We start from the raw sequence: 25,735 nt of genomic DNA on the forward strand, positions 1-25,735 counted from the left end.
GAAGGGAATACATCTGTTGTATTTGTCTACCTGAGGCATCTTTCAACTGCAGAACTCTCCAGGGAACTGCAGAAAATTATTTCATGATAATGAAAGCGTATCATAAAGAGAAATACAGAATTTCCATGGAACATAAATCTCACATTTCAGGGCATAAAGACAAGTATCAGTTGACAAGGGTGACAAAATCTTTCTGCAGGGTATTTTCTTCACACAGTTGTATTCTACGTGGGTTTTCACGCCCTCTTCTGAACTGTCTAGTCCTGGCCACTGAAGGAGACTTGCTAGGTGAACCGTGGCTTTTCTATATATGCGTTCAAGAGTTATCACAATATTTCTGCTGAAGTTTATCTGAGAATCACGAGTTCAATTTGCCCAAGAAGTCAGAAAGTGAGTCCTTCTGGTCATTCAGCTTGTGATCTCACAGCACAAAGTCACTCAGGTAACTGATTTCCTTAAGAATTAGATACGTGTTTTGAAAAGCAGAGGGACTCCCAACAGGATTTGGTGACTTGAGGTGTTGGGAGGTAGCAGATGAAGCTGCACGGTGAAAAGCTGAATCCCTCTGACTGGGAGGATAATGCAAGCAACCCTCAGGTCCATCTGTTCCAAGAGATGATGAATCATGTTCAGAAGTAGCCTGTTCCAATGGTGCCTTGATCATCTGGGGAATAAGGAAGCAAATTTCCATAACGAGAATTGACACATGACATAGCAAAAGAAAGCGACTGGGGAGACAAAGGAAGGGAGAAGTTGCCCTCCACTTTATGGAAAGGAAGAATAAGACAGATAACAGAGGTAAGCCGAAAATTCATAATGCCAAACATAAACCGGGTATGCAGGCCCACGGTGAGGCACATGAAACAGAAGCCCCTAAAACTGTGGCCCATAATTAACAAACACATGCAGATTTCCTCATGCTGATGAGTGGCTGACAGAAGCTAATCAAACTCGTTATTTTAGCCAGATACTATCTCATTCGTAAAAGGGTAGGACACCACAGGAAACACGAGCAAGCTGCTCCTGTCTTTACGTACAAAAGCTTACTTTGCTGCACTAGGCTAATGCGCATCCCTCCCAACTAGTTGTGCTGGCCCTTGACATGGGAGGGAATTACGGGAAGGAATCTGTGCCATACAGAAGTGCCCCGAGAGAGGTTTTTACAAAACCTGCATTTTCACCTTCATTTGCAAAGTGGGAGTTCAAGTGGGTTGTGGCTAAACAATGGAAAAGAAACACAGTAGCAGCCCGCTCTGTGATGAACGTGGTTTGGTTCACTGAGGAGTGGGGAGGTATTGAAAGACTGTTTGATCTCATCTTTGATATCAGACGTAATTAGTAGCATGCCTGATATTTGAGAGAAAAACAACACCATTAATTGATAGGGCCTAAAACTGTGTCTCCATAACTACTTTTGCAAACCTGACGTTCATCAGACACACATCCTATGCCTTTCAAGGATCCTTTACTCAGAGAAGGGTAAAGAAAATGGCTGAAGGCAAATTCTAGTGTCTAGAACAGGTGATGAGTTGTGGTGTGGTTCCCTTCAAAATTAATCTGGCTCCCCTGGTAGTACTGACTGCAGGTTAGTACGTGTGCTGTTCGTCTCGCTTCACATTGCCCACGTGAAAGCTTGGCATCCAGTTTTGACTAGTCGTCCATTTTAGATAATCAGTGAAGAGAGGTAAGAACTGCTAGTATATGATATACCCCAGTTGCCTGAGATGGTGATTTTATGAAAGAACAAATCACCATCTTTCCACCGTCTGTGGCAAGAGCTGAGATGTTTAGCCCAGACTAGATGTCAAACCTTCTTCTGGCTGTAATTACCTTAGATGATTACTACTTCATTGTTGTCCGTTCAATGTTCTTTCTGATGTTACCGCAGACGCCAGTTCAATTATTAATGAGCAGGCATTAAAAACAGATGAAATACCATTATATTTGGCTCTCCCAGTCCCTTGCTACAAAGGCTGGAGTCTGACTGAACCTAGAGGATAGCCCATGAATGACAGCAGAGAATGACCAAGAATAATACACGTGAAGAGCAAACATTCTTTTCCACTGCAAGTTCAGTATTTTGGTTGAGCAGTACACGTCAGAGATGGTCAGGACACGAAACCTTCCAGCGCATGGCTGTACCTGCAGATGCAGAGCAATGGCTCTAGAGCCCTTCCTTATCAATACTAATTACTCTCTGCTACTGCTAATCTAAGCTAGGTTTTAATTCACGACTGAGAGTGAAGCAACCCTCTATTATATTGCTCTAACGATGTGTCCCAGCTACAGCTTTTGTGTGAAAGACTTTTGCACATTTGACACAGATACAACTTCCTGGGTACAACTGCCATGTAGTCTGATGTAGCAATGCAGCATATGACAAAATGCTGACCTGGTCTCAAGTCAGTTCAGGTCTTTTAGTGTGCTAGCAGCGACTTTCTTTAGCAACGGTACAAGGAATCCCAGACCAAAGGTTGTATTTGCACAAGAAACTCCCATTCAAGATCATATTACATTGGTTTTGCTGATGATGATAGTCAAGCGAGTTAGGCTAGTGCTGACACAAGTATGTTGTTACTTGCTATGCCTCCAAGTGAAATGCAGGTATTGGCAAAGAGCCATTTGGTCTCCTCCATTTTGGCCTAGTTGTAGACCACTTAGAAGCTAGACTGCTCTACAGTTTTTACTAAAATGTGGTCTGTAAAGATGTAAACAGCTGTAAACAGTCAAGCTGGGCAGGGAAACTTCAGCATAGTCTATCACTATTGTTTTGCAAAATTAAGGATTTGGGGTGATTTTTTCTATCTTTTTTTTTTTTTTTTTTTACCTTTGCTTACTTCTGGAGGGCTTTCATCTTCCCTGTGCCAAAGTATCATGTCCCCCACATTTTCTCTATGACAGATAACTCAAATTACCCACTACTGTCTTCTGAACCATCAGCCCTCCTCGTGGAACTGTTCCATTAGAATACGTAGTGACAGAAGAGAAAGTCACAACTTTCTACTTGTTATTTCTTGATTAAAAAAAGCAAGCTCGCTACCGTGGACTTCAGGAGAGCAGACTTTGGCCTCTTCAGGGATCTGCTTGGCAGAGTAGCATGGGGTAAAGCCCTGCAGGGAAGAGGGGCCCAAAAAAGCTGGTTGATATTCAAGGATCACCTGCCCCAAGCTCAGGAGCGATGCATCCCGACAAAAAGGAAGTCAGGCAAGAACACCAGGAGGCCTGCATGGATGAACAGGGAGCTCCTCAACAAGCTCAAACATAAAAAGGAAGCCTACAGAGGGTGGAAGCAAGGACAGGTAGCCTGGGAGGAGTACAGAGAAACTATCCGAGCAGCCAGAGATCAGGTCAGGAAGGCCAAAGCCCTGATAGAATTAAATCTGGCCAGGGATGTCAAGGGCAACAAGAAAAGCTTCTGTAGGTACGTCGGTGATAAAAGGCAGACTAGGGAACATACGGGCCCTCTCTGGAAGGAAACGGGAGACCTGGTTATTACCTGGGCTATGAGGAAGGCTGAAGTACTCAACGACTTTTTTGCTTCAGTCTTCACTGGCAAGGGTTCCAGCCACACCGTCCAAGATGCAGAAGGCAAAGGCGGGGACTGGGAGAATGAAGAACCGCCCACTGTAAAAGATCAGGTTTGAGCCCATGTAAGGAAGCTGAAGGTGCACAAGTCCATGGGACCTGATGAGATGCATCCACGAGAACTGAGGGAACAGGTGGATGAAGTGGTTAAGCCACTATCCATCATATTTGTGAAGTCGTGGCAGTCCAGTGAAGTTCCCTCTGACTGGAAAGGGGGAAACATAAGCCCCATTTTTAAAAAGGGGAAAAAAAGAACAAGGGGTAATGGTTTTAAACTAAAAGGGGGTAGATTCAGATTAGACATAAGGCAGAAGTTCTTTCCTGCGAGGGTGGTGAGACGCTGGAACAGGTTGCCCAGAGAAGTTGTGGCTGCCCCCTCCCTGGCAGTGTTCAAGACCAGGTTGGACGGGGCTTTGAGCAACATGGTCTAGTGGAAGGTGCCCCTGCCTGTGGCATAGATTCTATGAATTACCTTAACTGAGGTATTTGATGCTTCACAGTTATCAAAAGATGAAGCTAAAAAAAAAAAAAAAGAAATATTTCAGCGACTATTATTGGCAATTAATCTTACATTGGCACTTTCAACAGATTAGCACTAAAGTAAAAAAGAGACCACACAAAACGTTTCTTTCAGGAGATGCTCTTTGTAACCTCAGTTACATCATGTACTTGTGTTAAGAGTCTTTCCATCTGGAGAAAAACTACTACTGTGCAATTGCCTCCATGTGATAATGCCTCTTAAACTTCTGGGTACTCTAAAGAAATACGCATGCAAAAGGACTGATTTCTATCAAGCTATTTCTCAGAACAGAAGTGCACAGATCTTCCTGGACTGTATGACTTCTTTGTCATTTCCCAATATGCTGATTGGATTTTGAATCGTTTGCATGTGACAAGGGGCAGAACAGATGACACATGAAAACTGGCACGACTTCATACTGATGCAAGGATTCGGCCACCCCCCCCGTAAGTATTTCTATTAATGTGAATGGACTTTGGATGAGGGCCTTCAGAGATCCTCACTGAAACAACAAAGAACTGGAGTAAAACATGCAACCTTAGTCCGTGAAGAGGAAAGATAATGGGATCCCCTTTTTCCTGAAGTGACTTCAAGATCGGTTTTATTCAGAGGCGTATGCTGCTTAACACGTGGGAAGTCACTTGCTGGAACATACACGTACTTGCCACGTACATGTTTACATTCTGCCCCTTCTAGCCAGATATTGCTACCTGTCCGTCCCAAACAGTGTTTTCTGTTGTGAACAGTCCATCTGAACTGAAAAACAGCACGAGCCTGCATGTATTTTTAAAAAGATTTGTTTGAGATGGGTGGTAATATCAACGTCAGTATTAGCCCCGTTCTATTATTACTGGCAGCAAATTACAAGTACCTCGTTTCACAAGGAATTTAAGAGAATCTCTTGCTGATCTCACACTTTGCTTCACCTTGTGGTAAGGTAACAGCAAGGTTAATTCACTGAATGATTTAGAACTCTCCACCTGAAAATGAAGAAATAATAGGAAGATGCACTTCTTAACGTACACAAACTTGCTCTAATGTAAAACATCTCCAGCCTTCACAGACAGTAATAAACTCATTCACCCTCCCTTTCTTATTCTTTCTTTTTTCCTCGTCAAAAGTGCAAAAACGTCTACACTGCATGATGCAAACATGTTTTGTAAAATCACCTCCACTAAAAAACCAGTTTGCTCTGCTTTTTAGATTTCATTTCATAACTAGAGACTTCCCAGAAAACATAACATTTCAGGACAAAATGTACAGCAAGAAACGTACACAAGTTTTAGGAATATGGAGTGACATATGATTTCTGGAAACAAGAACAACTTTTCTGCTCTCAGTTTCCTGTACCGGCCCTCAACTCTCTGCAGCGAAAATCATTCTAAAGCAAGGTGTCTTCTTCTGGAAGTTAAGAAATGCTGCTATGAAGGAAGCAATCAGAGTTGTTACTGTGAGAGGCAGGTTCTTTCTTCCTCAGAGAAACATCTCCTAATTCCTGTTCACTTGATCCCTGCTTCCAAGGAGGAAAACGACTGCTTTTTCCCTCTTCTAAGCACTGATTGCATCAATAGATGGCTCCTTAGTGCTAGACCAATAGTCCCAACATCTAGTCACTACACTTTCTCTGCTTTCCACGCTAAAACAGAAATCTCCTCAAAGGACTGGTAGTATTTCCCAATGCCAGATGCGGGCTAGAGCTTTCGTGTGATCTCAGCAGGTCTCACTGCCCACTTCCTCAGGGGAAGCAGAGGGGGAAGTGCTGATCTCTCTCTGGTGGCCAGCGATAGGACACAAGGAAATGGAATGAAGCTGCATCAGGGGAAGCTCAGATTGGACATTAGGAAAAGGCTCTTCACTGAGAGGGTGGTTGGTCACTGGAACAGGCTCCCCAGGTCACGGTACCAAGTCTGTCAGAGTTCAAGGAGCATCTGGACGATGCTCTTCTAGTCATATGATTTAGTTTTAGGTAGTCCTGAGAGGAGTGGGACTCAATGATCCTTATAGATCCCTTGCAACTTGAGGTATTCTGTGATTTAATCATTCTTTTTTAACATGTCTGGCAGTAAGATGGCAAAGAGTATGAAGACAAAATTCAGGTCAGCAAGATTAGGAGTCTGTTTCTGTTGCTAAATATTGCACGGATATTTCAATAAGATCACGGGATGCTACATTACTGGTTAATCCACACCAGGAAGAACTGGTTGTGGATGTGAAGGTCAGGGGCAGCCTTGGCTACAGTGACCAGGAGGCACTGGAGTTCAGGACAATATCAAAGCAAAAACCAGGAACACAACCCTGGATTTCAGGAGAGCAGCCTTCAGTCTCTTCAGCAAGCTGCTTTGAAAAATCCCATGGAATATGGTCCAGGAAAGAGGGTTGCATGAGAGCTGGTTGATATTCAAGGATCACCTCCTCCAAGATCAAGAAAGCTCCATCCCAACAGTAGGAAATCAAAGAAAGGCAGCAGGAGACTGACACAAGAGAGTAAGGTGCTCCTAAAAGAGCTCAGACATAAAAAGCAAGTGCATAAGGAGTGGAGCTGGGGCAGGTGACCCAGGAGGAGTAGAGAGTCACTGTCTGATCTTGCAGCGATAGCACCGGGAAAGCCAAGGCCCACCTGCAGGTGGATCTGGCAACATTTCTGGATGTGAGGGGGAACGAGAAAGGATTCCAAATGTACCTAATCAGCAAAAGGAAAACCAGGGAACTTAAACAAACTGGACATACGTGAGTGCATGGGGCATAAGAGGTTGCACCCACAAGTGCTGAAGGAGCTGCATGATGTCATTGCAAGGTCACTCTTTACCTTTGAAAGGTCATGGCAACGGGGAGAGGTTCCTGAAGACTGGAGGAAAGCAAATGTCACTCCTATCTTCAAGAAGGGCAAGAAGAAAGATCCAGGGAACTACAGACTGGCCAGCTTCACTGCAATCCCTGGGAAGATAATGGAGCAACTAATCCTGGAAGCCATTTTTCCAAACATGTGGAGCACAAGGAGGTAGTCAGGAAGAGTCGGCATGGATTTATGAAGAGGAAGCCATGCTTAACCAACCTGATAACTTTCTACAATGAGGTTACTGGCTTGGTGGATGAGGGGAGAGCAGGGGATGTTGTCTACCTCAACTTTAGTAGGGCTTTTAACACTGTCTCCCGTAACATCCTTACAGAAAAGCTGACAAAGTACAGGTTAGACAAGCACACAGTGAGGCAGATTAAAATAGCCTGAACAGAGAAGACCACCCTGGCTAAACAGGGGGCTTTGGCTGCAACTCAGGGAGGAAAGGAGAGTTTACAGCCTTTGGAAGAAGGAGCTAGCGACTCACAATGACTACAAAGATGCTGTGAGGCTGTGCAGGGCGGAAATCGGGAGGTCTAAAGCCCAGCTAGAAATTAATCTGGCTTCAGCAATCAAGGACAACAAGAAGTGTTTCCATAAGTATGTCAACAGCAAAAGAAAGACCAGGGAGAGCCTCCGTCCCCTGCTAGACGCAGGAGGAAACACGGCAGCGAGTGATGAGGAAAACGCTGAGGTGCTTAATGCCTTCTTTGCCTCAGTCTTTAATAACAAGACTAGTTGTATTGAGGGAATCCAGCCTCCTCAGCCAGAAGACAGAGACTGGGAGAACGACCCCCCCACAATCCAGGAGGAAATAGTCAGTGACCTGCTGCATCACATAGTCGTACACCAGTCTATGGGACCGGATGGGATACACCCGAGGGTGCTGAAGGAGCTGGCTGGGGTGCTGGGCAAGCCGCTTTCCATCATTTACCAGCAGTCCTGGCTGACCGGGGAGGTCCCGACAGATTGGAAACTGGCCAATGTGACGCCCATCTATAAGAAGGGTCGGAAGGATGATCCAGGAAATTACAGGCCTGTCAGCTTGACGTCGGTGCCCGGGAAGCTGATGGAGCAGCTCATCCTGAGTACCATCACACAACACACGCGGGACAACCAGATGATCAGGCCCAGTCAGCATGGGTTTATGAAAGGGAGGTCCTGCTTGACAAACCTGATCTCCTTCTACGACAGGGCGACCTGTTCATTGGATGAGGGAGAGGCTGTGGATGTTGTCTACCTTGACTTTAGTAAGGCTTTTGACACCGTTTCCCACAGCATTCTCCTGGTGAAATGGGCTGCTCATGGCTTGGATGGGCACACGCTTTGCTGAGTAAAAAATGTCTGGCTGGCTGGGCCCGAAGACTTGTGGTGAACGGAATTAAATCTGGTTGGCGGCCGGTCACGAGTGGTGTCCCCCAGGGCTCGGTTTTGGGGCCACTCCTGTTTAACATCTTTACTGATGATCTAGACGAGGGGATCGAGTGCACCCTCAGTAAGTTTGCAGATGACACCAAGTTGGGTGGGAGTGTTGATCTGCTCGAGGGTAGGGAGGCTCTGCAGAGAGATCTGGACAGGCTGGAGCGATGGGCTAAGGCCAACTGTAGGAGTTTCAATAAGGCCAAATGCCGGGTGCTGCACTTGGGCCACAACAACCCCCAGCAGCGCTACAGGCTTGGGGAGGAGTGGCTGGAGAGCTGCCAGTCAGAGAGGGACCTGGGGGTGTTGATTGACAGCCGGCTGAACAGGAGCCAGCAGTGTGCCCAGGTGGCCAAGAAGGCCAATGGCATCCTGGCTTGTATCAGCAACAGCGTGGCCAGCAGGGACAGGGAAGTGATCTTACCCCTGTACTGGGCACTGGTGAGGCCACACCTCGATTCCTGTGTTCAGTTTTGGGCCCCTCACTACAAAAAGGACATTGAATTACTCGAGCGTGTCCAGAGAAGGGCAACGAAGCTGGTGAAGGGTCTGGAGCACATGTCGTACGAGGAGCGGCTGAGGGAACTGGGGTTGTTTAGTCTGGAGAAGAGGAGGCTGAGGGGAGACCTCATCGCCCTCTACAACTCCCTGAAAGGAGGTTGCAGAGAGCTGGGGAGCCTCCTTAACCAAGTAATAAGCGACAAGACAAGAGGGAATGGCCTCAAGTTGCACCAGGGAAGGTTTAGACTGGATATTAGGAAGCATTTCTTTCCAGTTAGGCGTTGGAATGGGCTGCCCAGGGCAGTGGTGGAGTCCCCATCCCTGGAGGTGTTTAAGAGTCGGGTTGACATAGCGCTGAGGGATATGGTGTAGTTGAGAACTGGCAATGTTAGGTTAATGGTTGGACTAGATGATCTTCAAGGTCTTTTCCAACCTAGATGATTCTGTGCTTCTGTGAACAGCCCGGCTCAGAGGGTTGTGATCACTGGCTTAGAGGCAAGTCATTAGTGGTATATCCCAGGGGTCAATACCGGGGCCAGTACTGTTTAACATCTTCACCAATGACCCAGAGTGCACCCTCAGTGAGTACACAGACAGTACAAAACTGGGAGGAGCAGCTGATCCATGAGATTGTTGTGCTGCCATTCAGAAGAACTCAAGACAAACAAAAGGATGTCTGAGAGAAATCTCATGAAGGTTAACAGGATGAATGCAAAGTCCTGCGCCTGGGGAGGAATAACCCCAGGCACCAGTACATGCTGTGGACTGACTGGCTGGAGATCAGCTCTGAGGAGAAGGACCTACTATAGACACTGATACAAGCTGACCATGAGCTAGCAATGCAACTTCATGGCAAAGCAGCCAACAGCCTCCTGCGCTGCATTAGGAAGGGCATTGCAATCCTGTGGAGGGAGGTGATCTTTCCTCTGTACTCAGCACTGGCAAAGCCATAGCTGGAGTACCGTGTCCAGTTCTGGGCTCCCCAGTACAAGAAAGAGATAGACTTAGTGGACCAAGTCCAGCGAAATGCCACAAAGATGATTAGGGGACTGGAGCGTCTTTCGTATGAGGAAAGGCTGAAAGAGCTGGGACCGTTCAGCCTGGAAAAGAGAAGACTCAGGGGGATCTTATTCATGTGTATAAATACCTGATGGGTGGGAACGAAGAGTGCAGAGCCAAGCTCTTCACTGTGGTGCCCAGAGACAAGACAAGAGGCAATGGGCACAAATTAAAAACCATGAAATTCCACCTGAACACAGGAAAACACTTTTCTACTGTGAGGCTGGTCAAACACATTGCCCAGGGAGGTTGGGGAGTCTTCATCAACAGAGACATTCAACACCCAACTGGACAGGGTTGGGCAATCTGTCCTACCTGCCCCTGCTCAAGCAGGGGGCTTGGATTAGATGGTTTCATAAGGTCTCTTCCAACCAAAACAATTCCATGATTCTGAGATTGTATTGTTGTCTATCACTATCTAATGCAAGGATGTAGAGAAGACTGAGCCAGGCTCTTTTCAGAGACACCTAGGGGAAGGACAAGAACAAATGGCATAAGTTGCAGGTAGATACAAGGACAGCTTCTTTTTTTGCCATGAGGGTGGTCACTGCAGAGAGGCGTCACGGTAGAGACGGACACGACAAACATCAGATTGTGTGAAATGACCAAAATGGCTGCAAAAGCACCTTTATTGTTCTAACAAGCCTTTTTATAACCTTCTCCAAAGTAGGTGTTCATACAGGACTGGTTTACTTTCTTGTTTCCATGGCACTTCTCGGGACTTTCTGGCCTCTCATGGATACACTGGAATCTCGTCAAGGTTAAATTCTTCTTCAGTTAGACTAGAGGCAGACCCGCTGCCTCCCCCGACAATTCCCCCTTTTTGTACTTGTGCTAGAAATATTGCAAGAGCAGTCTTCTGCAGGGCCCTTTGCAGAAGACTGACAAGACAGGGCAACATTAAAAGCACGGTCACAATTACCAAGATCACGACCCCCACAGTTTTGACCAGAGATATCAACCATCCAGAAAGTCCCCAAACTTTAAACATCCTTGTTAACCAATCTAATCCATCCTCTTCTGTTAAACGCTTGACACCATCCCTTAGCTGCTGTATGCTTTTGAAAATAGTTTCTGAGTGGTCAGACAAATTCATGCAACACATTCCATCAAAATCTTCACATCCATGTCCTTGCGCTAGAAGCAAAAAGTCAATAGCAGCTCTATTCTGTAACGTAGCGTGTCTAACACTATCAACATCAGTTAAAAGGCCACTTAAAGCTAAAGAGGCAGCATTAGTTTGTTTGCTAAGTCAGCATCCCAACTTATTTAAAGTTCTTAAGGCATTTGCAACGCCAACTCCTGGTGCCAATATGGAGGCTGTTATGATCTGGCCTGGATTCCAGAATTCAATGTTATCTTGACAAGAACTGCTAAACTGATGAACAGTCCTTTGGACTCGCTTATGTTTTCGAGTCATACTCAGAATCATTGACACATTTGGTGTTAATAACATGAGGTGTCTGAGGCTACACGGGCCTCCATTCAGTTTAGATGGAACGCCTCCCCAGGCACGATCTCCACAGATTAAAAACACACCAGGAGGTAATGCAAGAGGAACGTCAGAAGACCGTGAGATGTTAGTCGAGGTATAATTGCACCAAGCGGTTGAGTTATGATAAGCAGCATTAGTTGCATTCACATTTTGCCCTCTCCGTGTGGAAGTATTATAAGAGTAATTAAAAAACACACAAGCATCCATTATGACAGAGCCTAGCAACTCTAGTTCTTGGGGTTCTTGCGTAACCTGTGGAAGGTGACTATATACACCATTCCAATTATCTATACAATTTTTTGGAGAGTTGCAAAGAGAGAAAGGCTGAAGGGTTTGTGGGATTGGCCATGTGTCTACTGGCAATCCCATCAAACACGTGGAGAATGGATTTTCCGGGTTCGCAGTAGAGAGGCACAAGGTTTCTTGATGTGTCATGTTTGCCAAAGTTACCCAGACATTCTGCTTGGGTTGTGGAACTACCCATCCTTCACCCTGATGCAGGTTCCAGCACAGGCCGAACACACCGAGCAGGAACCCAGCGAGGGCCGGCATCTGTAGAGACACAAGCATAACCCCTGCCCCAGGTTAATAGCTCACATGGTCCACTCCACTGGCCAGTAATTAGATCTCTGACATGCACTTTGACGCCCTTTTGCAAATCCTGTTTTGAAAAAAGAGAAGAGAAATGCTGAAAAAGAGGAGGTAGAGAAGAATTGTCCCCATAATGGAGAAAGTTAAGAACATAAACTGCTTTATCCAAACATGCCTGTGGTGGTTCCCCAATCATTCCCCCTTTTTGTTTTTGAAGCTGCCGCTTCAGGGTGCCATGTGCACGCTCAACAATTGCTTGTCCTGTTGGGGAATGGGGAATTCCTGTAACATGAGTAACACCCCACAAATTAAAAAATGTTTGAACTTTCTGAGAAACATATGCTGGGCCGTTGTCCGTTTTAATTTGGTGTGGCACCCCAAGCATAGAAAAAGCCTTTTGGAAATGTCGAATTACATTTTTTCCTGTTTCTCCATTATGTGCTGCTGCTACCAAGGCATGAGAGTAAGGATCAATAGAAACATGAACATATTTCTGTCGGCCAAATTCATTTATATGAGTAACATCAGTTTGCCAAATCTGTAAAGCCTGCATACCTCTGGGATTAGTACCAAAATACACTGGTGTGTGAGTTCCTTGGCAATCAGGGCAGGTAGCTACAATGGACCGAGCTTCAGTATGAGACAAGCTGAACTGCCGTCGTAAAGCTCGATATCCTTGGTGAAAAAATTGATGTGATAATACAGCTTGTTGCTTTATGTTAGGAACAGTACTCAGAGTCATAGTAGAAACAAGAGCATCCGCTCTGGGATTACCTTCTGTATAAAATCCTGGTAAAGTGGTATGACTACGGATGTGCATGATAAAATAAGGTTCTGTTCGTAGTTGAATACTTTTCCGGAGTTCTAAAAGTACATCAAATAATAATTGATTGTCTGACATGGTCAAAACTCCTTTGTTTAGTCGAGAAACTAAGTTAGCTACATATGCTGAGTCAGTTACAATATCTACAGGAGTGGAGAAAATAGAAAAAACAACAGCCATTGCACGCAGCTCTACTACTTGTGGAGAACCATTTTGATATACTACTTTGTTGTTCTAGTTGTTGTTTTCATACCATACTACTGCTGCTTTACCTGTTTTTCCTGAGCCATCTGTAAAAACAGTAAGGCCGTTCACTGGTTCTGGTTGGTTTAAATTTTTCTGACCAAATGGTACTTCTCGAGCAAATTTCAGCAGCGGGTGTGATGGTAGGTGATATCTGTCTCTGAAAGCCTGCCATGGCTGCTTGCAGCTCATAATTATTCGCCAAACACCATTCAAAATACCAATTTTGAACAGGTAAAACAATCGTAGCTGGGTCACGCCCTGTTAGTTCTGTACATGGTTTTCTGGCTTTTATGATTACATCAGCAATGAGCTCAAACAGTCCAGGAGCAGTTTTTCGTGGTCGGAATGACAGAAACATCCATTCCAAAATATGTAATGGGTCATCCCACTCAGAATTCCACTGCACTAAAGCACTAAATGGTACAGTTCTGTTAATTAGTACAAAGAGTTGTACCAATTGAGAAAGATCTATTCAAGAAACAAATTTCTCGTGTATAGATCGTTCCACCATGTGAATTACATTTAATGCTTCCTCAGTTAATATTCTGGGTTCTGTTGGATCATTGGAATTTTTTAATAATTCCAATAAAGGTTGCAGTTGCGAATTGGTCAGTCTGAGATAGGGCCTAATCCAATTCAGGGATCCCATTAATTTCTGTACATCATTAAGGGTTTTAACTTCAAGGTTAAGTTTCACAGGTTGAGGCATTACCTGCTTACCTGTAACTGTCATTCCTAGATATTTCCAGGGTTCTACTTTCTGTACCTTTTCAGGGGCAATAACTAATCCATATTGTTGTAACAAATCTCTGGTTAAATTCTCCATGTCATTCAACTGCTCCTTGCTGTTTGATGCTAACAGGATGTCATCCATGTAATGGTAACAATAACTGGTAGGGAATTTTTCCCTTACAGGTGACAAAGCTTGTGCCACAAACCATTGACAAATTGTTGGTGAATTTTTCATGCCCTGCGGCAGAATTCTCCATTGATATCTTTTTGCGGGTTCTGCATGATTGACAGAAGACACAGAGAATGCAAATTTTTCTCTGTCTTGAGAGGTTAATGGTATTGTAAAAAAACAGTCCTTAAGGTCCATGACAATGATTTCCCAATCTTGAGGGATCACGGCAGGTGAAGGCATGCCTGGTTGCAGAGCCCCCATCGTAGCCATGACAGCACTGACTTGCCGCAGGTCATGTAAAAATCACCATTTTCCTGATTTCTTTTTTATTACAAACACTGGAGTGTTCCATGGGCTCTGAGAGGGTTCAGTGTGTCCAGCAGCTAGCTGCTCTGCCACCAATTCTTGCAGGGCTTTTAATTTCTCAGCTGGTAGGGGCCACTGATCCACCCACACAGGGTTATTCGTTAACCAAGTTAAAACAAGCGTGGGCTGTCTAACACCCTGCAGCACAGTGGCCCCCATTAAAAATCCGTGGTAATTCTCACCCCCCATTGTGACAAGCAATCCCTCCCCCATAAATTGAGGGGAGCTGCCGTCACATATGACTGCTTGTTGGCCTTCAGGATTCGTAATCAGAACTGCTGTGGCTGCCGTCCTTGCTTGCGCGGATCCTCCCGGCCCCACTACCCCCGCACCCGCATCCTCTGTTGGACAGGTGGATGGCCACAGATAATCAGAAATAATAGTCACATCAGCTCCGGTGTCCAGGCGCCCCGCAAGCCTTACTGTGGTCGGCGATTGTCCGTGATTCGACAGCATGCACGTCATATGTAGTCGGGATGATGAAACAGTGTGAGACCAGCAAACTTGAGGGGGTCCCGTAGAGCCGAAGCCTCCATCGCATCGTAGTCACTGTTCTGCTTTTGAAACACAACTCGGAAAAAGAATAAGTTGAGCAATGCGAGTACCTTTTAGGATTGTTACTGGTAGGTAGGGGGTTGAAACCAGTGCGCAAATTTGACCTGTAAAATCAGCATCAATAACTCCTACATGCACAATCAGCCCATTTAACGTGCTACTTGATCTTCCTAGTAGCAGTGCACTCAGTCCTCGACCTATAGGACCCCTCTCATCAAGAGGGACCTTAACAATGTCTTTGGTGACTATAGTTACTGTGTCGGCGGTGGATACATCCAACCCTGCTGAGCCAGTTGTTGCGGCTGATAGCTGTTCGCAGAGGGGAGTTGGCCGGCTGTCGGGAGGGGATTTGTTGTCCTCGTGCGCCCTTTCGCGCTCTTTTTGTGGTTTCCCTGTAGTGGCTGCCTGTTAACATGAAATTTGGAACAACATTGTTTTGCAGAATGTCCCAGTTTTCCACATTTGTTGCAATTAGTTCCTGGTAGGATGTTCACCGGTTGTTTACCTGGTGATGTTCTGTTTGGACAGGCTACATTCATGTGCCCTTGTTTGCCGCACCCAAAGCATTTCCCTGAATTTCTCATATTCATAGCAGTAGCTAGGGCGGCCACTTGTGCTGCCATCTGAGCAGCCACCTTATGTTCCACTGTCCCAACCTTAGAACACGCAGCCACCATGTCAGGAATAGAAGGATCTCCCGGTAAAGATTGTATTATCTTTTGACAGTCCTCATTAGCATTATCTTTTGCTAACTGTTTGCACAACATTTGCCTTGACGTCTCATCTTCTACCTGTTTTTCCAGTGCAGCAGATATTTTTTCGACAAACTGCAAAAAGGGCTCTCTGGGGCCTTGGCGGATGGCAATGTATTTTTGTTTTGGAGCTGCCATTTCCATGGTTCACTTAATGTTGTAATTCCTATATGTTGTGCCTGTTCAAGAACAATCGGAGGCCATGTAGCTTGCAGTTGAGGGTTACTAAACGGCCCCTCACCAAGCAAAGCATCCTCTCCGAGGCCTAGCCTCGGGTCATCCTGTGGCAGTCGTAAATTATTCTGCGCGGCCACGCGTGCCATCTGCCTCCAAGTAGATTGAAACTCTTGTAATTGCACGGGCTGAAACAGCACTTGTGCGAGACGTGTAACGTCATATGGACACAGCAAATCTGTGCTGATTATTCAACTAAGTTGCATCACCTCAGGAGAATTGATTCCAAATTTCTGTGCTTTATTCTGCAAATCCTGCACCACTTCCCAGCCGATTGGATTGTGCTCATCGTGCTCGTTTGTGCCTGCAGCAGCTTTGTAAACAGGGAATGCACCAGGAGCCTCTGCTGCTATATCTACAGGCTTTGGACATGCCGGTGTTGGAGAGTACGGGCTGAGGCGTTCAACCAGATCCCAGTTGCCAGCTTCAGCAGCACACTTCCTAACTCCCTCCCAAAATCAATCAGGGGATCTTGGGACTACAGTTATTGTGGATGGAGGGAGAGTCCATGGCTGGGCTTTTTTCACTATGGGTTTATCTGTAATATGCAGAGTTCGCATAGCAGCAGTTAAAGCTTCTTCTCCCTCACTTTCATTTTCGCTCTCACTCTCCCGCTCTGTGTTATTCGCCGGATTTTGCTCCGGGGTGGGGGCGATGGAATCACCCCTTCTGCTGCTGCGCCGCTAGGGGCTGCCGCTGCAGCGCTAGGTGGGTGGGGGGCCCTCATCGCCCTGCAAAATATTTAATGGCAGAGGAGGAGGAGGTGGGCGAGGGCGTGATCTGCTTTTGCCCGTGAGGGGTTTCCTGCCTGCTATCGCCAACGCTGAGGCATCGGCTTCATTTGCCCCTTGGTCACAATCTCTCCCCTTCCTAACATTTTCTGGTTTCTCATCTTGCTTTTGCTCATCATTCGCCTCACATTCTGCTTTCCATTCCTTCAGGGTCTCGCTTAATAGATGCCATGTGGTTGCCAACTCACATGCCTCTTTTTGTCCTTTAGAGACCTCATCCAATATTTTCAATCCTACTGCTTGCCATGCACTCACACTGAATGCAGTAACTGTTGTGGCTTCAAAGCCTTGCATCTTGCTCCATATCAAAATCTTTTTCAGGCTTTGTTCTGAGGTTTTAACCCCTTTTCTTTTTAATAGGGCTTTCCAGGTAGACAAAATCATCTCCTCTTCTTTTGTTAATTGTTGCCCCATAATTACAGTCCCGTTCCCGGTGGCTCACCTTTTTAGGTGTCGAAGTTCAGGTCCGGACCGAGCAGATTCCCTCTGCTCTCAGTTACACCGGGCTCCGTCTCCGCAGCTCTTCCCGCCGCCGTGATACTTCTCCGCAGCTCTCCCCGCCGCAGAATACGTTGCCTTTAAATGATCACTTCACCCGATCACGTCGGGGTCACCATTTGTTGCAGTAGAGACGGACACGACAAACATCAGATTGTGTGAAATGACCAAAATGGCTGCAAAAGCACCTTTATTGTTCTAACAAGCCTTTTTATAACCTTCTTCAAAGTAGGTGTTCATACAGGATTGGTTTACTTTAGTAACTAACGGTTCACGATTGGGTGATAGTTTCTCGCCTGAATCGTCAGGACAGTTCTTCTTATCTTAGTTCTCTAATCTTGTTTCCATGGCACTTCTCGGGACTTTCTGGCCTCTCATGGATACACTGGAATCTCGTCAAGGTTAAATTCTTCTTCAGTTAGACTAGAGGCAGACCTGCTGCCTCCCCCGACAGAGAGACTATGAAATCTCTGTACCTGGAAATACTCAAAACTCAACAGCACAAGGCCTTAAGCAGCTTAATCTGATTGGAGCTGTTTTAAGTGGGGTTTGGACTGGGTGACCTTCAGAGGTCCGTCTCAAGCTGAATGATTTCATGATTCTCATGCAAAGCTGGATTTACAGAATGTAACCTGCCACAGATTAACATATTTGTGGAAACACTTAAAATACACATGAATGTTAAATATAGGGCTGGTAAAACATATGCACACTGGAACAGGACTGTGGAATACAAGACCAGGACTTAGGTAAACCTAAGTTACTCTACATAGCTATGACTTTAGCCTGGAGGTACTGATCACCTGAAAAACACAGTTTTCCTCTCTCTACACCAGGCAAATAGTCAGAAGAACACTGTCCTAGTAATTGTGAGTGCTTTGAAGCATTCTGAGAGAACTCCTTACTGGCTGAACTCACGGGTTGATTGGTGTGTTGTGGTTTAACCCCAGCCAGCAACTAAGCACCACGCAACCCCTCGCTCACTCCTCCCTTCTCTCAGTGGGATGGGGAGGAGAATTGAAAAAAAGTAAAATTCATAGGCTGAGATAAGAACAGCTTAATAAAATAAAATTAAATATAATAATAACAAAACTATTATAATAGTAATAATAATATTAATAATAGTAATAATAGTAACGGAAAGGAATATAACAAAAAGAGAGAGAAATAAAACCCGGGAAAAGACAAGTGATGCATAATGCAATTGCTCACCACCTGCAGACTGATGCCCGAGCAGTGATCCGCCCCTCCCGGCCAACTCCCCCCAGTTTATGTACTGAGCATGACGTCCTATGGTATGGAATAGCCCTTTGGCTAGTTCGGGTCACCTGTCCTGGCCACGCTCCCTCCCAGCTTCTTGTGCACCTGCTCGCTGGCAGAACACTGCCAGATCCTTAACTTAGGATAAGCGCTACTTAGCAACACCTAAAACATCAGCGTGTTATCAACATTATTCTCACGCTGAATCCAAAACAGGGAAGAAAATTAACCCTATCCCAGCTGAAACCAGACATGATGAAACCCCAGAAACACCATCGACTAACTTCAGTGACTAGCAAAAGACTTTGATGGATCTACGTAGAACCATGGGGACTGACAATCACTACCGTATCATCAGGTACCTCAGTTTACTGGCCTGTCAGTAAGTATAACCAGTCCCAGAGATTTCAGAAGGAAGCAGAAGGACTGTCTCAAAAATATGAAATAAACTGCCCACAGATTCCTTACCAAGTACAGAAATGTACAGATTGGTTTCTGTCCAAAAGAAAAGTGGGGGGTTAAAATGTATTATATTTTTATAGTATCTAAATGTGTCTTTGAATTCTTTGTTTGTAATATCTTTTCCTTTCCTGAATGTTGTTAACTGACTGACCTGATTTCCACCAGCTGTCAGTGGGTTTGACAGGCCAGTTACATACTAAACAAAAAAATAGTTGTTTCTATTTTCAAATTTGTTGCTAAATTTCTTCAGTCTTCTGCTGATCCAGTAGTTCAAGACAGGATAAACAAAAATGCTGAAATGAATACTAACAAAAATTCACCTTCCCAATGCACTACAGCAGTTTTATGTCTGACTACAAATGGTGGCCTATTCCCGTTTTCTGATTTGCGCTCAGCAGACCCCAGGCTCAGTCTTGATGGCTGCTGCTGATTTTCTCTGCAGAGTTCACAGATGTGGTCTCTAGTGTTTAGAGAAGAAGTTTGTGATTCTAAGGACCTTTTATGCCTCACATAGCTTTTTTCCCTTTTCAACTGATGTCTTGCTTTGTGTTAGGGCTCGGTTCCTTTATTTTGAGGATCTTTGACTCTTTGTTCTCTTTTGGTCCTGGCAGAGAAATTCACAGTCATGCAGTTCCCTTAGCAAAAACAGGTACAAGCCATCTGCAACCCCCTGCAAAGCTGTAAGTAGAAATTAGTCTAGTAGGAATTGATCATATGATAGCAGAATTTGGATCTTTATATGTACAACGTGGAAGAATCTCTGATTCTGCGTTGGAGTGTGGCAAAGTCAAAATCAGACAGAAGTCAGCATGGGCTTCTATATCCTATCTCCTTCCACATTATCTCAGTTCTATAGCGTCTCATCTAGGGCTCAATGCTGAAAGATTGTTCCCTGGCTGTCACAGAGCTCAGAGAAGGATGAAGTACTTCAGAAAACACTTGTGAGCTTAGAAAATTCAGAACTTTGGTTAAAATACTGAAATCCTGACTTCTATGGGGCAGAGTTAGGATATTATCTAATAGATAACCTACTATATTTATAGCCACTAAACAAAGCACAGAAAGCACTGGTAGCACTTTCTCAGAGAAGGACTAACTGGTTGCAATCCAGTCTGGATCAGAGGATGTGATGATAAATTGGGGAAGCATGACTTCAGTAAGAAAAAGCATGCAAAGAGAAACATTTGTAAAAGCTAGATATAAACCGCTGTCGGCAAAAGATAGGAGGTAGTGAAATGCCATCAAATCAAGAGAACATGATCTGCTTCAATCTTACCTTCAATAGAAAGCAATGCAAGGGTTATTTGGTTTTGTGGGCTTTCCCTGGAATGAATTGCTTAATAATTAGGAAATAAGAGCACCCGGGATAGCAGAGAACAAACTGAGAAATGGATGGCTTTGATTCAGTCAGTCAGATTTGCTCTTGTTACAACAAAATCTAAGACCCCTAGAATAGCCTTAAATCTTACCTACTGTTATTGCCTAAGGTATCTAGATACAAAGGCAACAGTAAAGCCAGACTCAAATAGATGCAGTCAAAGGTTATAAAATTGTAACGAGGTCTGCATCCTTACCATAAATACTTACATAATTCTTCCTTCTGTACTGAAGTGGAAGCTCCATAATGGTTGTTCTTGTGGAGAACTCTATTTTTGGTGATATTCCCTTAAAAATAACAGTTAAATGGAGAGGATTAAAAACATAATCACTGCATATGCGTCCCCCTTATAATCAGAACACTTCAAGTCCTTCATTGCAACCGCAGAATCAAAAGTGACTAAACAAGGCACTGCAGCTAAAAAAGACTTGTGGCAAACTCACCAGCAAAGAACAGTTGTAAAGCAATTTTGCTATGAAAAGCAGTAATTTGGTTTTAGTCTGCTCTTTGAATAGGTATAAATTGTGCAAGAAGGGAAACATGATGCACAAGGCCAGCAAGATCAAAATACATGTTTGAGGTACTAGCACTGCCCCAGAGCATTTCCTCGTAAAGACAATATTGTGAAGAAAGGTGAGCAAAACCCTTTGAACTACAGAGAAGGTACACAGCTCTTCACTGTTTGATTAGCAGCCCCATTTGCACACTACTCTTCCTGGTGGATCAGGGTGGCCCAAAAGACACTTTCCAAAATGGTGTGGAAAAGGACTTCCAGTTTGTCTTTCAACGCAGGTAATGCCATGACAAATAATAAAAGAAACTAATGATCTCTAACTAAAAAAAAAAAAACCAAAAAAAATTAAAATCTGTTCACTTGCCTTCAACTTTGAATTATGCATTTCTAGCAGTTCTTCTACAAGAAGTGACAGAAAAGTCACACTACAGTATCTTCAAACTATATTTTCCCCTACCCTTATGCAAAGAGGAGGAGAAAACAGAAGCAGTAGCAATGAAGAAGCAAAGAAATGAGCTCTCCATCCATTTGCTTTACAAGAGTGGGTTGTTCCAGAAGGAGAAAAACCTGAGACCCAGAAACGACAAAGGAATGCTAACTGAATTAAAGCTAAGGGATGAAAACTTTTTAAATTAATACAAGACCTGCTCCTGTAGGTATGACTGAAAAAGTCTGGCCAAAGGTTACTTGCAATGATGAAACAGAATGTAGATAGACCATTGTTATAAATAATTTTTGTCTCTCCCACTGCCCCCCTACCAACAATAAATAAGATTTTGGCTCTTAAAAGACTGCCTAGTCATTAAATTCATGACTCGTCACAGACTTCAAAATAAAGAATTGCTGATGGAAAAAATAAAAAGCAGACCTGTCAGGTTAGCCTAGTGTTACATTAGGTGTCAGAACACAGCCTGGCCTAAGAAAGGAAAAATCATGTAATTGACTCAAGGGGAGGTCACAGAGGCTGACACTCAAAGGGCTCAATTCAGAGCAACATACAAGGGGAACAATGTGTACCAGATCACATACTTTAGAAAGACAGTCAGACAAGCAAAGAGACAATGTGAATACATGCACCTACTTCATCATTTTTAGTTATTCACCTATTCAAGCATTTTAAAAATCATACTTACTTCCAACCATTTCAGTTACTGCAGCAGAATCTGTGGCCCTTTCAAATACCTTCAGGAAAACAATAGGAAGTAAACAAATTCATTATAACACCAACTAATTTAACAATCCAGCATTCATAGGAACACTTTAATGACTATGCAAAATAATTCTCCTATTCTTTGTCAAGCTGCCACTAAGCAAAATCAAACTAATACTATATATCTGTATTTGTATACTTTGTCATTTACATTTTTAAAGTTACACAATATTTTTGGAAAAATACTTTAACACTGAAATTGCATATTCATCCATGTCAATTTCAGAACAGTCTGTACTTCATGGGAAAAATTACCATGTTTACAGTACCGTAAGTGCAATTCTGTGAACTGTAAAATAGCAGAACCATGAGTACGATTAGGAAATTTATGTTTGGAAAACACTTAAATTCTTGGCCAAACCTATAGAACATATCCTAAAAGAAAAACTTAAGAACCTTAACTGCAAGGCCCTTAAAGCACAGGTAATCTTCCACAGGTATTATAGACAAATGAGAAAGTGTGAGGAAGTTCTCCTGTATGTTTCTATGTATTACGTAAAGATTGTCCAAATATCTTATAAAAATAAAACGAATTAAGATACCATCTATGAAATGTCTTTTAAGAAACAAATTCAAATGCACTTGCCTGCATTTAGTTCTTGTCAATTTTACTACAATGAATTACATCTTATTCAGAGATACTCCTCTCATGCCTTGGAGTGCAATTCTGACCCCTTTGATACCAATGATTTTATTTGAGTATTCATGCTGGACATTCTACCTGTCTAAAGAAGCTGCCTTCAGCTGCATCCCACTTATTTATCAATACTTGCCACTTTTTTGATGCTTTTGAATGTGCCAACATCCTTCTTCAGATGATATCGGTGTTTTCAAACAATATTTTAGCAATAGTCTTTTCTTGAGAGAGCTGTGCAAAGCCACGTTTTCCCTAAGAAAATGTGTTGCTTCATGCTAGTTAACACCTACTAATGAAGGTCACAGGCACAAAAACACATTACTGTGAGGTAAGACAAAGATGAACTTACCTATCAACATCTACTTCATGATAATTACTTTGATGCTTCTCCTATGACTAGCTAAATGTGCAAGTAACTACTCTTCTACAGAAGTGGGTTATATTATCCACTTCTGGTCAGAACACGGCTATGGGCTTTTACTGCAGAGAGACTGAAAAGTCATGTGTTCAGAGCTGTGTTCCCTTGAGTACCCCTTGTGTTGCCCTTGAGATAAGGGCTTAATGAAAATTATACTTTGTAGCTTTCAGATATATTAACTATGTAACTTTTCACTTATGTCAATAATAACCACAGGGGGAAAGGGAAAGTAATTGTGTCCCTCAAGGAAAGGCCTCTTGTGAACTAGACCCAAACAATTTTTGAGAAAGAGACAGATAGTTTGAAAGAGAACTGAAAAGAGTGAAAGAATTCAATAAGAAAGACATTGTTCCTCTAAACTTCATCTACTCCTGTTTTGCAGTGGCTTCAGCATGGTGTTCCTTGTCCATAGACATAGCCATTCTGTCTTACACCATTTTTTAAAAAACAATTTTCAAACACAAAGTACCATTCACCAGAACCAGAACCAATGAGCATACCACAGAGTACAGGAAAAACACACTGAAGACTCCTGTTCTCACTAGTTCCAGGGGTTAGTATGGCATGTAAAATGTCAGGAAAGCCATTTGTCTATCATTTATTTGGATCTTCATTTACATAACGTGTCTGCTGTAATGACAAAAATCTTGAATAGGTGATAACCATATTAGAATTGGGGTATCATATTGCTTCCAGAACAATCATATCTTAAACAGAGTGAATTCAGTTACTCTCATATACACTGCTGCCATTAGTGAGATTAGGTAAGAACTGTCCATGTGAGAGATGACCTCTCACAACCGCTGCTGTCAAAGCTCCAGACCATAAAATCTTAAAGAAATGTTGGAATCTATTCCATTCCAGGAATGGGCCTAAGACTTAATCTCACCATGGAGAAATATATGTGAAACAAGAAACACCTCTCAGTTGTAAAGAGAAATAAGATTATACATGAATTACAACTTGTCCAAGGCTTAAGACATTAGACTTTCTAGCTCAAGGGCACCTAACAAGTAAAAGTCACCTTTTCAAAGCACCCTTCTCATGAAACAAGAGAGGGAAAACAGGAGGAAGGTGTTCTGTCTCTTTGGGTTGACCCAAGATGCACACACTGAGAGAAATGTCATGTTTCTCAGACAGAAACACACTAGGACAAGTAAGGAAAGAAAAAAATACATTCACACGAGGCTCCTTAGTTCAGTCTTACACACATAGAGAGGACTCTATCTCAGAAGGGATTCAGTAGGCCCTTGGCTTTATTACTGATAATCTCAAAAGGGTGCCATACTAAGATCTATCATTGGGAGTGCTCTTATTTTGTATTTTTGACTTTTCTTGTTCATCATCTCATGTAACAGGGACTGATTTCACAGACCATTATGCACAAGAGAAACATTCGATACCTACAAGGAACTGAATGACTGAAAATCACCGGTTTTTTCTTACATGTGATGAGAAGACCCGTTATGAGCAACAGCTTGGTATTATCCATTTTCACAACGGCAGTAACCCTTCCATTAAATAAACATCACACAGCAAGAAAAACCTCACATTTAATCTATCTTTTTTCTTGCACACTCTACCAGGCTTTATACCTGGAGGAAGAGTTAGATAACCCACAGATGGGAAACTGCTGCTACAACGAGGGCACGTTTTAATCTTCACAGGGCTATTACCACTGCAAAGGTATGTCCTCATTTTACGTTAACTTCCATTCCCAGACGAGAACCAAGCTGTTAAAAAACAGACAGCTCCCCAGGAGCTCTTGGAACTGAAGGTGCGTTCACAGATATATATGCACAAATACTCAAATGCAATATACGTACATGCACACATACACACATGTAGATACATACACACCTGTTCCTGTCTGTGTAGCTTTGTTGTATGGCGCGGCACCTCAGGGTCCCGGAATAACACGGTGACAAGTTTCTACACCCCCGCGTCCCCGTCGCCCTCCGCGCCGGCTATCTGGGGCCACCCGCCGCCCGGAGCACCCTGCTCTGCCCGCAGCCTCACCGCCTGAACCTGCAGCTCCACAACGACCTTCAGCGCTGGCGGGGTCAGCAGGCCAGGCCAGGCCAGGCCGGGCCGGGCCGGGCCAGGCCGGGCCGGGCCTTCGTCCCGCTCAGCCGCGTCGCCGCCGCCCGGCCCGGCCCGGCCCGGCCCGGCCCGGCCCGACCCGCGTTGCCACGGCGACCGCAGCGCCCCAACGGCCGCGGCGCGTGGCCCCGCCCCGCCCCCTCGGGCGGCGGCGCTCTCGGTGGCCGCGCGTCCGGCGGCGTCCCTCACAACGCCTGGCAGCGCTGGCCGGCGCACCGGCTCCTGCGCACGCACCTCGCGGGCGCCTTGTCCTTATTTTTCTAAAAATACCGATATTATAGATCTATACACACGCGTAACTTGTCAGCGTCCTGCGGTAGGCTCCAGGGAGGTGGCCGGCCTTCCGCCGGCACGGAAGAGGCCCTACACACGGTACTCCGAGCAGGGACACGCGGGAGCGCCTCGGCGCCATAACCGCTGGCCGGGCCTCGCGGGGGGCTGCGGCACTTCATCGCCGCGGCGGGCGGCATGCGCGGCGGCGGGCCTCCCGCGGGGCAGGCCGGCAGGGGCAGGCCGGCAGGGGCAGGCCCGCCCGCGGCCGGCGCAGGCCCCGCCCGACGGCGCCGGGGGCGGGCGCG

The 25,735-nt window shown here is 44.7% G+C and overlaps 1 protein-coding gene across 1 annotated transcript; it reads right to left on the minus strand.

Moving 5' to 3' along the window:
- On the minus strand, positions 1–25,569 carry LOC141918776 (uncharacterized). Its single transcript, XM_074813642.1, has 6 exons — positions 25,458–25,569; positions 25,074–25,408; positions 21,923–21,971; positions 20,485–20,562; positions 4,058–4,101; positions 1–664 (listed from the first exon to the last, which is right to left on the minus strand). The coding sequence occupies exons 1-6, from the start codon at positions 25,567–25,569 to the stop codon at positions 422–424; spliced, it is 861 nt and encodes a 286-aa protein (XP_074669743.1). The 3' UTR covers positions 1–421.
- Between the last annotated feature and the right edge of the window lie 166 nt (positions 25,570–25,735).

The sequence above is a fragment of the Strix aluco genome, chromosome Z (genome assembly GCF_031877795.1).
Source record: "Strix aluco isolate bStrAlu1 chromosome Z, bStrAlu1.hap1, whole genome shotgun sequence".
NCBI classification, from domain to species: domain Eukaryota; kingdom Metazoa; phylum Chordata; class Aves; order Strigiformes; family Strigidae; genus Strix; species Strix aluco.